Below are 16,761 nucleotides of genomic sequence, written 5' to 3' on the forward strand. Positions count from 1 at the left end.
ATCAGAGAAATGCAAATTAAAACAACTCTGAAATATCATCTCACACCTATCAGACCGGGCTAAAATGATAGAAGGAGAAAATGACAAATGCTGGAGAGGACATAGAAAAATTGGCATATTAATACACTGTTGGTAGGACTATGAACTGATCTGACCATTCTGGAGAATAATCTGGAATTATATCCAAAAAGTTATAATACTATGTATATATACCCTTTGACCCAGAAATACCATTACTAGGTCTGTTTCCTAAGGTGATCATGGAAAAAGGGAAAGAACCTATATGCTTGAAAATATTTATGGCAGCTCTCTTTGCGGCGGCAAAGAACTGGAAAGTGAGGGGATGCCCATCAACTGCGGAATGGCTGAACAAGTTGTGGTATATAGCAGTGATGGAGTATTACTGTTCTGTAAGAAATGAACAGGTTGATTTTAGAAAAACATGGGAAGACTTGCATGAAATAATGAAGAGTGAAATGAGCAGAACCAAGAGAAAGTTGTATATGGTAACAGCAATAATATTTGAAGAACAACTATGAATGACTAAGCTATTCTGAGTATTATAATATTTAAATCAACTACAAAGGACCTAGGAAGGAAGATGCTATCCACCTCCAGAGAAATAACTGATAAATTAGAAGTATGCATAGTATGGTTTTATATACATATGTACATACATACATACATTATTTATATATATATATATATATATATATATATATATATATCTCAAATGGTGGCCTTCTTGAGGTTTGGGGTGGAGAAGGAAGGAGACAGTTCAGAACTTAAAATGTAACAGAAAAATAAATAAAATTAAAAAAAAAAAAGAAGCCTTCACCAACTCCTCTTAGTTCCAGTGTCTTTCCTCTGTTAATTATTTCCTATTTATCCTGCAGATAGCTTACTCTGTATATATCTGTTTACATGTTGTCTCCCCGATTAGAATGTAAACTCCTTGAGGACAGGAACTATCTTGCCTCCTTTTGTATCTCTGGGCTTAGCACAGAGCCTGGCCCATAGTAAATGATTACTGAGTTAAACTGAATTGAATTCCTCCAAAGACCAGTACCAGCATCCTAGGCCATTTACCAGGCGGAAGTTTTTTAGTGGCTATTTGTTATCTAACCCTGCACAACGGCTTAACAATTGCTAACCTTCTCACAATTGATAGAGTAAAATGAATTCTGTAATCATTTTAAATGAATTTAAATTTTATTCATCACAATAGCACCAAGATACATTTTTAAAAACCGTAATATATATGTAAATGTGTGTATACCTATGTATATGTAAATATACATAGATAAACACACACTCGTCAATCTAGAAAAGGTAGTTGGTTATTTATTATACTGAGATAGACAATAACTCTACTCCCACAGGTCGGGAACCATTTGCTATAGCACTGAAACATAAATCCCTATTTGTGATATGAAGCTCAGAATTATTTCTGTGGATGTGAAGCTAAACATCACACTATAGCTAAAGACTGGAACTCAAATCTTCTGACTGAGTCCACCATTCTTTCTGCCTCTGCACCAAGTTGCCTCCCCTATCTGTCTTCCATTCATTGTCCTCAGGCAAGAGATAAGCACAAAGGAAGGACCCAGACACAGAGGCAGCATGCTTTCTCAGTTTATAATGAAATCAATACTTCTCTCCACCTAATGAGAATCAACGGAGAGTAAGCTTAGCCTCCAGGGCTGTTTGTGATAATAATTTGTTCAGCTGGCTCTAATGAATGAGGGGATGGAGAACAGGCAAGGTTACTTAACGGTGGCATTTCCCAGATACTAGCCCTAAGCACCTCAATCTTACAATTCTATGTTGAAGGACCCATGGAAAACTTATTTACTACCTCAATTTTCTTTCCTCAAAACCCAAATCCAGATTTGGTTTAAATGAGGCAGAAGAAAGACGACAGACTTCATTTAAAGACACCTTAAAATTCCCACTTTAAAATAGGACAGTTTATATAAGCGGACATCTATGGCCCCTGAGCTGCTTTTCGGTTCAATAAAGTCTGACATCAAACAAGTAAATGTTCCTTTCTCAGGTAAGGAAAGCCATGAACACAGAAGGCCAGCTGGAATCTTTCCTGATCTAACAAAGTCACATGGATAGTGGAGGACAGCTCAGCTCTCCTCCTTCAGCTGTTCTTTCTTCCACCCCTAAACCCCCTAAGGACATATCTTATTTGTGATTCAGTTAGCACCATTATAATAGAAAACAATGAACAGAACATTATAAACATGTTCCTACAGTAAGTAGCAAGGTGACAGAAGATGTTTTGGTTAAAAGACTCTTCAGCTCATTAAAAATAAAAGCTGCACCACCCCTAACAACAGGCCCAATGTCTGCAAACGGCAGTTTTCCATTTCTCTTCATTTCCTCCTTAAAATGTTCCCCTAACGCATATTCTACTGCTTAAAGTAGTTACGGGTTTCATACTCTAAGTCTTCTTGTACTATGGAAAATATGGACTTCTCTTAGTTTTTCTCGATCTATTGTTGTTCAGTTTCACGATGTCCTCTGACCCTTTATTCAAGAACCCTCACCTGATAATGCAGGATCCGTAGCATCAACAAGAACAAATTCAATTCCTATTATTCCCTACAAATTTCTAGATGATTGCACATCACATGTTTGCACATGCACATTTGTACATGAAACGAAACAAAGTCATACATACTGTGACCTGGGAAGAATCTAGGAACTGGAGGCCAAAGTAGTCTGTTTCCACAAGGTCCAAATGATACACAATCTGATCAAACAAGTCCTGGCCTTTGGCATGTTTCTGGAATACAAAAAGACAAAAGAACTCATTAATGGGGTTAGTTAGGAACACCTAATGAAATAAATGCTTTATTAACAAACCACACCTCTATCTACATGCACTTAATAACCCACAGCCTATAATTTCCTTTTAAATACATTTTTTCTTTTGAAAAATTCCATTTTTTCCTATCCCTGCCCATTGACTTTTTAAAACTGAAGCAGAAATTACTATATAATATAGCATATAAATATAAACAAAAGGTTTTCATTACAAATTATAAATATACTTTCCCAACTGGCCCATAACATGTCTTTATTATCCAAAAATTAATCTTTTACATCTGAAATAATTTGATCTTCAAAATCCCTATATGTTTCTCCTTTAAAACTTATTTCCCTAATTGTCCTCTGATTTTTGTCTGACTTATTAAAAAGTTATCATTCAATTCTACAGGTTAGTCAGTCAATAAACATCTACTAATTGCCTATTATGGGGCAGGCATTGCACTAAGCACTAGAAATTCAAAAGAAAGGCAAATCCTGCTCTCAGGGTGAGACAAAGTAAAAACAACTATGTACAAACAAGAGATACATAGGATAAATTATAGGTAATTAAGGAGCACACGGTCTAAAGGAAGAGACAACATGAAAACATGTATAAACATGATACATATACAGAATAAATTATAGACAATCAAAAGAGTACAGGCATTAGAATTAAGGAGGACTGGGAAAGACTTCTCATACAATACAAGATTTTAGCTGGGAATTGAAGGTAGTATCACAAGTAAAATTTAACAAAAAGGCAAAAGGAGGCACATTTCTCCAAGCAAGATAATATTTTATCATCAGGGCCGGTAACCTGAGAATAAGATGGGTCAACACCTGCCTCAGTTTTCCAGCCAAAGACCCTAAGCAAAAGGATAGTTCCTCTTGTATAGGTTTGGGGAGCACAGAACAAAGAATAGAACATGGTAGGTGACGTCATAGGGTTGAGGACAACCTAACTGGTTACACAGTTGAGGCATAGGGAATAATATGAGTGGTTGGAAGCTGGAAATGAGGAGCTAACAGCAGTACCCACCCTCCTTCCCTCCTGTGTCTAAGGTTCATTGTTTGAGTCTACCTGCAAGACAGTGGCCTAGACTTCCCTGGATAGCAAACCAGACACCCCTGAAGGATAACTTAGTGTTGTGAAGACATTAGTCCCAACTCCCTTACGGCAAGTCACATTCCCCAAGGTTAGCAGAATTCCTTGAAGCAAGAAGTGAACAGTGATTAGCAAAAGAACTGGATTTCTAAATTTAACCCATTATAGGCCAGCTGAATTGTGAACTCAGGTCAGAAATAGAGAACCACGACTTAGGTGGTTACAGGACAAAATCAATTAACTGTAAATAGGATCAATAAGAAAATTCTATAGGATCACCTTCTCAGAAGTCAGGCAAGGCATGAAGCAGAGATGAGGAGGCAGAGTATGACAGATGTGGGACACAAGCACCATATAACATCATAGTATCCTAGATCCATCACACTGATGGTTATTCTCAAAATTAAATGAGTTCTTTGGGAGACAGCTAGTTCTCCTTCACTGCACATCTTAAAACAAAGACTGTACAATCAAATATCCACATGTACCATAGTTAAGATTCTTTTCTGGATATGGGCTGGATGACTACTGATATACCTTCCAACTCTGGGATTCTATGACAGGAACTGAAAGGCCACCTTGTTCATTCACTGGTGGGCAAAACTAGGAACACTTTACAAAACATATATGGTAAAAATTCTGCCAATCCTGAATTCAGCCTTCCACCCTCAAGTCTCTAGCATAGCTCTGTACTACAAAACAACCCTTATACCCTCAACTTCTAGATGGCATAGTGGACAGAGGGGATATAATGCTAGGTCTGAAGTTAAGAAGATCCAAATTCAAATCTGGCTTCAGATATTTATTAGCTATGTGATCCTGGGCAAGTCATTCAACCTCTATTCACCTCAGTTTCCTCAAGAGGAAAGCCTAGCAGCAACCTACACCCCAGGGTTGTTGTGAGGATCAAATATGATGATATTTGCAAAGCACTTATTATAGTGCCTGGCACATAGCAGGCATTATATAAATGCTTATTCCCTTGCTCCCCACTTTGGTGGTGAAGAAATAACACACAGTAACAAAGATCTAAAGGTAACACTAGATGTACAATGATTGACAGGTTCATCAAATGGAAGGAAATAACTCTCCGATCGGTTGTTGTTCACTCATTTCAGTTGTGTCTGACTCTTCGTGACTCCATTTGGGGTTTTCTTGGCAAAGATACTGGAGTGGTTTTGTCATTTCCTTCTCCAGTTCATTTTACAGAGGAGGAAACTGAGGCAAACAGGGGTAAGTGACTTGTCCAGGGTCCCACAGCGAGTAAGTATCTGAGGCCAGATTTGAACTCAGGAAGAGAAATCTTCTTGACTCCAGGTCTGGTACTCTATCCACTGCGCCACCTAGCCACTCCTAATTTGTTAGTGGTGTCCATGTAAAATCAGATTTTTGCATAAAAGTCAAGATGCATGGGTGAAATGACAGGAAATCGAAGAGGCAAATGACCAACTGTGCTGTGTTTAAAAACAGGGACTTTGAAGGAATAAAGAAGGCAAGGAAGTATACACTGTCCATTTGAAAAAGACTTCCATCTACAACTTAAAGCAAAGCTCCAGTGCTTATCTTTTGTTACTCACATTTCTAAGTCCTCCAAGCTGAGCCATGATTAGGGACGAGCACCACAAACAGTAGTGGAGGGAGGAGGGAGAGAATGGACGCTACTCTGGAGTGATACAGACACCTCAGAGGACAAGAAGTCTGGAGAGGTTACTCTGTCCCAGAAAGAAAGTCATCAGGTAACTTCTCACACAGACACACAAGATAGAAGGTCATGTGCAAAGATACACCATATATAGTTCGCTTTGGCTGTTTAGAGTATGTGTGAGGGAGTCAAGAGCCATCACCCTGGAGAGGTAGGCAGAGGCCAAAGTGTGAAGGGCTTTACACAGCAGCCTGTGGAGTTTTTATTTTGTCTTAAAGGTAACAGGAAAGCACTGAAGCTTCTAGAGCAGAGACGTATCAAGACTCATGCTTTAGGAATATCCAATTAGAGGCTGATTAGGAAGGAGAGAGCTGCAAGCACGAAAACCAATCTGGAAGCTCTTCACTGTGGTTGAGGCAAGATCCGAGCAGCCCCTGGACTAGGGTGGCTACAGCGTGAGTAGGGAGAAGGTAATGGAGAAAAGACATGTCAAGGAGGGGCAACTGGTTGGAGGTGGGGGGTTGGGGTGGGGAATGAGAAAAATCCAGAATGACTTCAGGGTGGTGAATCTGAGTGACGGGAAGAATGGCAGTGTGCTTAGAAACTGGGAAGTTCAGAAGAAGGAGGTGGCTAGGAGCTATACTCAGGAAGACCCGAGTTCAAATCTGGCAATACACACCAAGCAGCTATGTGACCCTGGGTAAGTCACTTTAACTTGTTTGCCTCAGTTTCCTCATCTGTAAAACAGTGATAATAAGAACACCTATCTCCAAGGGTTGTTATGGAGAACAAATGAAATAATATCTGTAAAGTGCTTAAAATACATACACACTATTACTGTTGGTTTGTCTCGTTCTACCCCACAGGGTAGGATTAGAAATATTAGGAAGCTGCTGAGAGGCAGTAAATAAGAATCTTAATGATTAGTTCTAGCAAAGTGAAATGGGCTATCCTTGCAGGTAGTGGGTTCCTCTCTACTAGAGGTCTCTAAGCAAAGGCTGGGTGAACACCTATCATCGAGTGCATTCCTGTGAAGGTATGGTTTGGGCTCGTTGTTTTGTGAGGTCTCTCCTATGATCTTCTAAGATTTCTATAAACAGATATTTAAGACAATATTCTGACATTTAAAGGGTTAGCCATCAGCTCTTTGGAAAGCTTGGCTATCCAGGATACTTCTTCAGGCACTAGAATGACCTCCTAATCACCAAATCCAGTGACTTTTTTTCAGTCCTCATTCTCCTCGATCTCCTTAACTTTTGATATTGTTGACCACCCTACCCCAGCCCACCTCCACCTTCTATCCTTTTGTTTTTTTTTTGGTGAGGCAATTGGGGTTAAGTGACTTGCCCGGAGTCACAAAGCTAGTGAGTGTTATGTGTCTGAGGTCATATTTGAACTCAGGTCCTCCTGATTCCAGGGTCAGTGCTCTATCCATTGCGCCACCTAGCTGCCCCCACTTCCTATACTTTCTTGAAGCTCCCTTTCATATCACACTCCTGTTTTCTCTCCTACCACTCTAACCACACTTCTCTTTCTGGCTTTCTATCCTCTTTCCAAGCCATAATGTGGGTATTCCCCAAAGCTATACCCTTGGTCTCCTCCTTGCTCTAAACTCTCCCCACCTTGGTACTCTCATTCACAAATCTATATGAGTTCAAACCCCATACTTTCAACTGCCCACAGGAAACCTCCACTTTAATATGCTAACAATACTTAACACTATCCAAAACTAATCTCATTACCCTTCCTCCTAAACCTTCTCTTCCTTCTGATTTCACTGTTTTTGTCTTGGACACCAGCATTCGTTCACTCAGTTTCCCAAGTTTGTAACTTTGGGAGTTATTTTCCTTTTCCCTCAACTCTTTTATTGAATCAGTTGCCAATGTGGTCATCTGATTGCCAAATCAGAGATTGTGGCATTACACCACACTGCTTCTCATAGATCAATCAATCAACAAGCATTTATTAAAGTACCTAATATTTATGCCAGGTACTATCTAGGTACTGAAGTCACATTGCTTCTCATAGATCAATCAATCAATAAGCATTTATTAAAGTACCTACTAAATGCCAGGCACTATCTAGGTACCGAAGACACACTGCTTCTCATAGATCAATCACAAACATTTATCAAGCACCTACTAGTATCAGATACTATACTCTAGGTAGTACTACAGACACCAAGAACAAAAAAATGAAACAATCCCTACTCACAAGAAGCTCAAATACTAATGGAAGTAACAAAAATATACATGTAAGTATACACAAAATAAAGATAAATAAACACTTGGGAGGAAGGAGACCAAGAGCTGGGGAAAGAGGGGATAAGGGAAGACTTCATGCAGAAGATGGTGCTGAAGCTGTACCTCAAAGAAAGAGGCGGATTCCTAGCTGCATGACCCTGGGCAAGTCACTTAACCCCCATTGCCTCGCCCCCCCCCCAAAAAAAAGCAAGAAAGAGGAGGATTCTATGAGGCAGAGATAAGGGAGCACGCATGGAGCCTAGGGAGAGGACACGTACAAAGGACAGAGAGAAAGCCAGTTTGGTTGGATTGCAGAAGGTGGAGGAGGGAGGAATGTCCAACAAGACTAGAAAAATAGGTTTGAAAGAAAGGTTGGGAAAGACTTTAAAAGCCAAAGAGAGGAGATTATATTTTATTTTTTTATCCTAGAGGCATTAGGAAGCCACTGGAGTTGATTAAGTAGGAGAGTCACCTAGTCTGATCTGCACTTAAGGAAAATCACTGCATCCAGTGTAGGAAATACCGGAGGGCGGGGAAAGAGACCAATGAGAAGAGTGTTGCAATAATCCAGGCAAGAGGTGATAAGGGCCTGAACTAGGGACAGATAGCTATGTGAGTGGAAAAAAAAGGGGATAGGTATGAGAAATGTGCAGGTAAAGGGGGCAAGATTTGGAAACTGATGGGATCTGTGGCAGAAAACGAAAACAAGAAGTTGAGGAGAGACTGGAAGGATGTTGGTATCTCTAATTAAAATAGGGAAGTGTGGAATTGGAGAATGTTTTGGGGAAAAAACAGTTCCATTTTGGACAGGTTGAGTTTGAGCTGTTTTCAGGACATCTGGTTTGAAATGTCCAAGAGAAAACTGGTAATGTGGGATTGAAACACAGGGGAGACAATGGGCTCAATATAAAGACGTGGGAGTCATTTGCAGAGAAATGACTGAGGGAGCTGATGAGATTACAAAAAAGAGTATAGAGAATAGGAAGAAAGCCTAGGGCAGAGCCCCGGGGAACAACCACAGTTAGCAGACAAGATGTGGATTACCAGTCAGCAAAGGAGGAAGCGGGACAGCCAAAAGAGAACAGTGTCACAACCACCCGGAGAGGAAAGGGTAACCAAGAGGAGAGTGTAGTCAGCAGGGTCAAATGCAGCAGACAGATCAAGAAAGATGAGGACTGAGAAAAGACCACCAGATACAGCCCTTAAGAATGAGATCAGCTGGGTGTAGTCACAAGCCTGTACTACTCCCTGCTCCTTGCGAGGCTGAGGCTGAGGCTGAGGCTGATGGGCAGCAGCAAGGCTAAAGCTAATCGGGTGTCCTCACTAAGTCCAGCATCAATAATGGACAAGCCCCAGGAGTGGAAGGTCATGAGGCTGCCAAAAGAAGACTGAATCAGTCCACATAGAAAAGTGAAGCAGATCCCAATATTAACTGGGATGGAAAAACTGTGAGTGGTCACTGCACTTCAAGCCTAGGTGAGAAAGGAGACACAGGGAAAGAAAGAGACAGAGAAAAGCCAGATTGCAAAGAATTGAGGAGTGAGAAGAGAGAGAAAGTGGAGGCGGAAAGTGTGGCTAAGAGAGATATATGGGTTAGTAGGGCTTAGTCAAAGTCTTTTTAAGGATGGGGGACCTGGGAATGTTTGATAGTAATAAGGAAGGAACTAGTAGACAAGGGGAGGTTAAATGTGAGAGAAAGACGGGATGATTGAAGACTGTCCAGCAATCTGCTGAAGACAGAGTTATTGGACAGTATTAGGCTATTTGACCTCCACAAAGGACTATATTCAAATACCCTGATTATGTAACTATTTACCCCTTTGTTTTAAAAAAAAAAAGTCTTTTTTTCCCTAGTCTCATAAAAGTAATAGGTTTGTTTCTAATTTCCAGGAAGCAATCTAGGAGTAGGAAAGGACAGAAGACGTCCTGCAGGATTCCATCTGGCTCTAGAGGAATGGCAGCCATGGCAGATTAAGGGGGTCAGGGAGAAGATGCCTTCTCCCTAACTCTCTGCACACGCAGGAGCTGAGGTGTGGCTAACTGGATGCACGCCAGGGACTGTACCTGAAAACTAGGGGGCAAAGCAATAGGCATGGAGGGGTGAGGTGTTCAAAGGGCTAAATCCACTTGGTTTCCTCTGCCCTTAACTGGGAGCTTAGTCCACAGACGTGTTCTTCATCGTCCATCCAACAGTTTCCTTACCAATTTTTCCCTCCAAGACTGTAAGAAGGGAGGAGGGCTAAGGGAGGGGAAGAAGGACCACCCTCCAGGCTGTGGTGTGGTCCCTCCATTTGCACTTCAGGGCGTGTTTCTTTAAATGCTTATTTATGTCTTTTGTGGTAGTTTATGTTACAAATAAACATTATAGTTATTTGCTATATGGTATATGTTGGAGTTTATGAATTCAAAGATGCAGACTGAGGTGGGAGATGGGGGGGGGGGCAGCAGCAGAAACAAACATCTTCTAATGCTGAGTACCAGAGCCCAGAGTGAGTCTATTATTTTTATAACTTTCCAGATGAATCCTGTTCCTAGCCTACCAGGGGTGGGGAACCTGTGGCCTACTAGGTCCTTGGGTGTGAACTTTTGACTGAGTCCAAGTTTTACAGAACAAATCCTTTTAATAAGGGGATCTGTTCTGCGAAGTTTGGATTCAGTCAACGCCTGGCCGCACTTGAGGACCTAGAGGGCCACATGTGGCCTGGAGGCTGTGGTTTCCCACCCCTGGTAGATCCATCATATTAAACAAGGAAAGGCCCAAGTGGGGTCAGGAGTTAGTACCACTGCTTCTGTGACTGTACCGAGCCTTAACTGCAGATCGATGCCCCTGGAACATACACCCCATGGGCCCCTCCTTTGGGTGAGACATCCCATATCTCCTGGGACAATTATACTAGAACGTTGCCAGGGGCTGATAAATTCTGTAAAAGATAGAGTAGCATGCATGATCTTTGGATATAAATTCAGTGTTATCCTGGGTTACTCTTTTTCTGGGTGATGCAAACAAGTGTGACATATATCCTATCATAAAATCATCCCTCCCCTCCCCCAACGTGCCTGGGTCAGGATGGAGGGCAGTTATTTTAGTGTTTAAGCAGGAAAGTATGTTTGGAACACCAAAGCCTGCCAGTCACCAATTAGGCTCCCTGAGTTTTCTGATTAGCTGAGAGTGAGCTTGTGATTTCAGAGCAAGCTTGGATGAGTTTCATCCCAAGTACTCAGGTGGGCAAATACACAAGTGGAGAACATTCAGGAAACAAAGAAGTCATTCTCATTTTGAGGACAACATAATCGTTTTAGGTCCTACTTACGGGTAATCCCCTATTTGTAATGAATAATTTATTTTTTGTGTACTTTATTTTAACTTACTCTTGAATATTATTTAACTCAATCTCTTTCCCTTACAAATAAACCCAAGAAACTGCAAAATTACGTGCAGTGGTAGGAAGGAAACAAATATTTGTGAAGTGACTACTATGAGTCAGACACCATGCTAAGCACTTTACAAATTTTATCTAATTTGATCCTCACAACAACCCTGGGAGGCGGATGCCATCACTTACCCCATACAGATGAGGAAACGAGGAAGACAGAGGTTAAGTGAATTGCCCAGGGTCACACAGCTAGTAAATGTCTGAGAGAGGATTTGAACTAGTCTTCCTGATTTCAAGAGTCTAGCTCTCTATCTAGGTGAGATAAAGGTGAGAAAAGGTTAAGGGGGAAAAAGTTGAGTGCTAGGGCAAACAACCATGGCATTGGCAGAGAAGTAAGAAAAGTTACCTATCAAAGAATGAGCAAGGCAGTTCTCAGAACCCATGGAAAAAAGCTAGCTCAGAAGCCAAGGCTAGTACTTCGAATCAACAGTTATACATGGGAGGTTTAGATTATAGTAACAAAGCAGCTTTAGGCCAAGGCCAGAATTCCTCTGGTTCAATTCTAGGAAAAAAGCCAGTCCCCCAGGAATCTGAGGTCTTCAGCATGGCTTAGACTTGGTCCAAATCCCTTCCAAGTTCACCAGCCTATTGCTCTAAAAATCCATCTTTTTCCTCTTTAGAAGAACATGGGACTTTGCCCATAACCAATCCAGTGATGTTTCTCATTCTTCATAATTCCCTCAGAGATCACCACCAGGCAGTCAGTAATTACATCTTCAAAGTTCTTTCAGTACCCTAAGATGGCATCAGGCTGGGGCAATAGCAATACGTTCTCTTACTATTTCCTTGTTTATCTTGACTCTCAATCCCCTCTTAACAATCTGTTTTATCCTTTCCAAGAGGAAGATCGTTCTGTTTGAGACAAAACCAAAATTGAAATAGGAGAAAAGTGTAATGGGAATGTAACCTGACTTCTACCCTAGCCTGAGGCAGTCTTGTGTGCAGCTGTGTATGAAGGGAAATATGAATCTTGATTGATAGAGAGAATGCTGAGCACAGTGATGCAGACACTCTTGGTTCCAGAGACCTTCAAAAGAGGCACTTGGACAAATGATCCTCCAGGGAAGTGGTAGAAAGAGGAAAAAAAGGCTTTAGAATGATGAAGATTCCAGAAAAGCCAATCCCATAATGTTCCTGGACTTGCTTGAAATTCTAAAGACTGTTCAGAATGGACCTCCTCTGGGTGAGACGGTGCTTTCTTGGTTTGAGCTAAGATCTCACTTGTGTATTATTTGGTAAATTCCAATTTATATAACGCATCTGATTTCTGTTTGCTGAGTTGCTTTGATAAATAGGCTTACTCAATATTCACTATTTGTGATGGTCCTTTATTAACCAGCTGGTGAGTGTAAGTTAAAGGTTGCTTTCTCCCTTAAGAGCCAGCAAGCCAGAGGCTCTTGTTCTGAATCCATCATCTCCTGGACTATCAATATTTGAATGGTGGCAGATGGATATGATTCTAGCTCAATACCCCTCTCAGAGACTGAGGAAAGAATGCCCAGCCTCCGAGGTGCTCCTGAGGCTGGCCTTCCCCTCCCCCACAGCTAGCATGCTGCTATTAACAGGCATAGCCTTTGGCTCTCCCTCCCCCAGAGACTGACCAGACCTCAGATCCCAATCCTCCACGCCATCCTGGAGCGACATCTATATATTAAGACAAGCCATGTGCTTTGAATCCTGATTCTTCTGTTCCCAACAAGTGTGGCTTTGGACAAGTCCTTAACCTCTAGGATTCAGTTTCCTCATTTATAAAATGAGGTGGTTAGACCTCCAAGATCCCTTCCAGCTCTAAATCCTTCAATCCTATGACTGGATGAAGCAAAATAAGAATTGGAAAGTTAGAACAGAATCTAAAGGCAGATGAATAAATAGAAATGCTAGGCAAATGGATACAGGGTAAAGGGGGGTTCTGGATGGCTATCATTCTAATTAGATGCTGTTGGGTAAGCATGTTAAGTACTACTGTATTTATCAGTAATTAGCAGAAGTAATATTCAGTAAGCTCCCAGAATCACTACGAGGTAGCCCACCTAAAACCATAAATGAAGGACTCTGTCTTAACTTTTGCCTCTTAGAGTCCCTAGCTCACCTCAAAGTTCAGCTCAAAGGTCACCTCCCACATGAGGTCTCTGCTGATGATCCCCACAGCTGCTATTGCCTTGCAGTGGAGTAACCTCCAGATGGAGCTAGGCATAGCTATCAGTTTTGCCTTCGTAGGGAAGGACACATGTTTTGTCCCTCACTATGCACAATCAGGAGCTATTGGTTGGTTGGTCCACCATGACTAAGGACTGTGCCATCACTATTGGGGATTGAGCCCAGAAGAGCTGCCTTGTCTGTAAGCTATAAGGGATGGGGAGGGCATATGCCTGGAGTCCTTCGGGGTGGTCACTCTGCTGGCATACAACCAACACCAGCTCTCCTTCTGGACTTCTAGCAAGAGTGTAAGGGATTTCTTTCTCCTCACCAGCCCTAATAGTTTAGGTGACTTTGAAAAGATGGCAGAGAGAACACATGCTTGTCTAGGAGAGCCTGAAGCTACAGTCTCTGTCCTCAAGTCCTTAACTGCCTCTTCTATCACAAACATCAATGTCAGAAACCTCATGAGTTCAGCAACTGGAGGCAGCTAGAAGGCTAAAGCATCTACACAAAGGGAATCTCAGAAAAAAATAGCCCTAAGCTTGGATTCAGAGGGTCTGGGTTCAAATCCTAGCTCTACCAATGAACTATCTTAGGTGAGTTGATCTCCAAATCCTAACTCACACTGACACTTGAAGAGTGCTCTGGCCTCAAATTTCTCATATGAAAAAAGAAAAAAGCGGGGAGGGATGAAAGGGAAAGAGAAGGGAAGAGAAGGTGAAGGGAAGTGGGAAGGAGAAAGGAAAGGGGCAAAGTAGACAAAAGGGGGAAAGGGAAGGTTAAGGGAAGGGGAAAGAAGAAGGGAAAGGGAAGAGGAAAGAGTAAGAGGAAAGGGAAGGGAAGGGGAAAGAGGAGGGGAAGAGGAAAGGGAAGGAGAAAAGGAAGAACAAGAGAAAACAATGAGTTGGACTAAATGGTCTCCAAAGAAACATCAATAGCAAAAGCTATAAAGAACATGGGTGTGAAAGACTAAATTGCCTGTATCACAATCAGACCATTGTAATCCTGCCCTACTAGACACTACAAGGAGTGGTCATTTCAGAACTCAAGGACTCCGCTTTGGGTGAGGCATTCTAAACTGGCCCAACTGGGAACGGCAGATTCCCAGTCACACAGGGTTCAAAGGGAATGATCATGTACTGTCTTTAGAAACAACAAGTTTTCTTTGGTAGTGCTGAGTCATTCAGCCAAGCAGACAATCTGTGTGGATAAGCAGTGAAAATTTCAGTGCCGATTACAACAAACACTGAGCAGTTCCTTTGGATTAGGGATCATTTCATTCTTTGTCCTTGTATCCCCAGCCCCAGAGCACAATGCTGGACCCACAGTAAGAGCATAATAAATATCTGCTGATTGATTTGATTGCTAGGCACTGGAGAACAAAGAGGTGGGAAAAGACAAGCTTGAAGTGCTGGCTCTGCCATTTACTACTAGTGACCTTGGGCAAGTCACTGGGCCTCAGTTTCTTCATCAGGAAAATGAGGGGGTTTGCCCAGATAGTCTCTAATCTTCTAGATTCTGTGAAATCCAGGGCGCAGGAAAAAGGAAATGTTGTGGAAAGCATTTGTGTGAAAGTCAAAGAAGAGAAAACAAAAGTTATTTTTATTGCAATATGCTACAGACCAGCACTTCTTAAACTGTGGGTAACTGAATGTGGGGGTCTCAAAAAATTTGCAAACAGTAAAAGGTTTCTGAACGTGCAACAACCAAAAATTAATTCAAAATCAAACGCATAATGAATCCAAGGTGTTTCTGGCAGCGCTTGCCCGTATTGCATCATGCAACTTCCCTGCAGCCGTGGTTCTGAACACACAACATGCGCACTTTGCACTGCACATGCCATCACACCACGCAACACCAAGAACACTGCCAGAAACACTTCAGTTCAAATTCAAAACTATTGTATGTTACGAATTGCAGTGTTTTTACTATACGCACAAAATCGTTAAATGAATTTTGGCTTGGGGATTAGGACAGAATTTCCAACAGTTTCTGAAATGGCCCTAAACATACTTCTGCCATTTTGTACTATGTATTTATGCAAAGAGACATTCTCAGCATTGGTGATTATTAAACCAAAATATCGATCAACTCTGAAAAACACTGAAGATGCTCACATCCTACAGTATCAAATATTCTGCCAAAATTTAACTCTTTATGTAAAAATAAACAAGCATATCCATCTCATTAGTATGCAAATTTGCTTTTATCTTTAATAAATGGTAAAAGTATATGTATACCAAAAAATTGTTTTAAAATAAATTTCTTTATCATTTATTATCATTAAAGGTTTCACCTGTATACCTATATACCCAGGGTTGCATAAAAATTTCTCAGGTGACTTAATATGAATGTATAAGTAGAGCCTATATCAGATTACATGCCATCTTTGGAAAGGGGAGGAGAGGCAAGGGGAGAAAATTTAAAACTCAAAATCTTACCGAAGTGAATGTTGAAAACTAAAAATAAATAATTTTTTTTTAATTTCTCAGGCGAAAATGGGTTGCAAGTGGGAAAAGTTTAGGAAGTCCTGCTACAGACCACCAGAATAGAAGGAAGAAATAGCTGAGGGATTTGGGAAACAAATTGCAAACCTGGCATTGAGGTACATTGAGTAACTACAGGAAACTTTAACTATCTGAATTAGATATCTCTCCAGACATCACTCCTCTCTCCTGTCTATGTCTCTCTTCCAAAAGCAGAAGCTAATAAATTCTTGGCTTGTCTTGGGGACACAGGATCACTGATTTAAAGCTGAAAGGGATCTAAGAGGAAAACTAGTCCAACCCTCTTATTTTAACATATAAGGAAACAGACTTAGAGGCGAGGTGACTTGCTTCAGATCATACAAGTAATGTGGCAGAAGCAGGATTCAAACCCAGTTCCTCCAATTCCAGATTCAGCATTCTTTCCACCGTGGCCTACTGCCTTGATGATCATCTTCTTCTTCAAACAGGAGAAGAAAATAACATAGAGAGCTGCTATTCTGGATCCGATTCCGACCAACAGGGAAGGACTGGATGCTAAAGGACAAACGGTGGAACTTCTGGGGTGGGGGAGAAGGGACAGTGTCCTGTATCACGGAAAACTAGGCACAGTATGACATGGACCCTCCATTTCACAGAAAGCAGTTTTCAAAACGTTCACAGCAAGGATGGGGAGGCCCTCACAGACCACAATTCTCTAAGAGCGGTTGGTCTAAGAGGGATGTGAAGCCCTCAAGAAGAAATTCTGATAATGTGAGACCACGTGCACTGTGCATACAGCAGGCCCTTAATAAACGTTCACTGAATTAAATTCTTGATGTGGGACTCACAGCTTATATGACTTTGGGCAAGTCATTTAAATACTATTCTGGGCTTCAGTTTCCCCATT

At 41.4% G+C, this 16,761-nt stretch overlaps 1 protein-coding gene across 1 annotated transcript in view; it reads right to left on the reverse strand.

Moving 5' to 3' along the window:
- EPB41L4B (erythrocyte membrane protein band 4.1 like 4B) overlaps positions 1-16,761 on the reverse strand; it is a 147,454-nt gene that overhangs the window by 94,194 nt on the left and 36,499 nt on the right. The window contains exon 2 of the mRNA XM_027859122.1: positions 2,693-2,797. Coding sequence (XP_027714923.1) covers positions 2,693-2,797 — 105 coding nt within the window. The remainder of the gene's footprint in view (positions 1-2,692; positions 2,798-16,761) is intronic.

The sequence above is a fragment of the Vombatus ursinus genome, unplaced genomic scaffold, assembly GCF_900497805.2.
Source record: "Vombatus ursinus unplaced genomic scaffold, bare-nosed wombat genome assembly UNPS02014158.1, whole genome shotgun sequence".
Taxonomy (NCBI): domain Eukaryota; kingdom Metazoa; phylum Chordata; class Mammalia; order Diprotodontia; family Vombatidae; genus Vombatus; species Vombatus ursinus.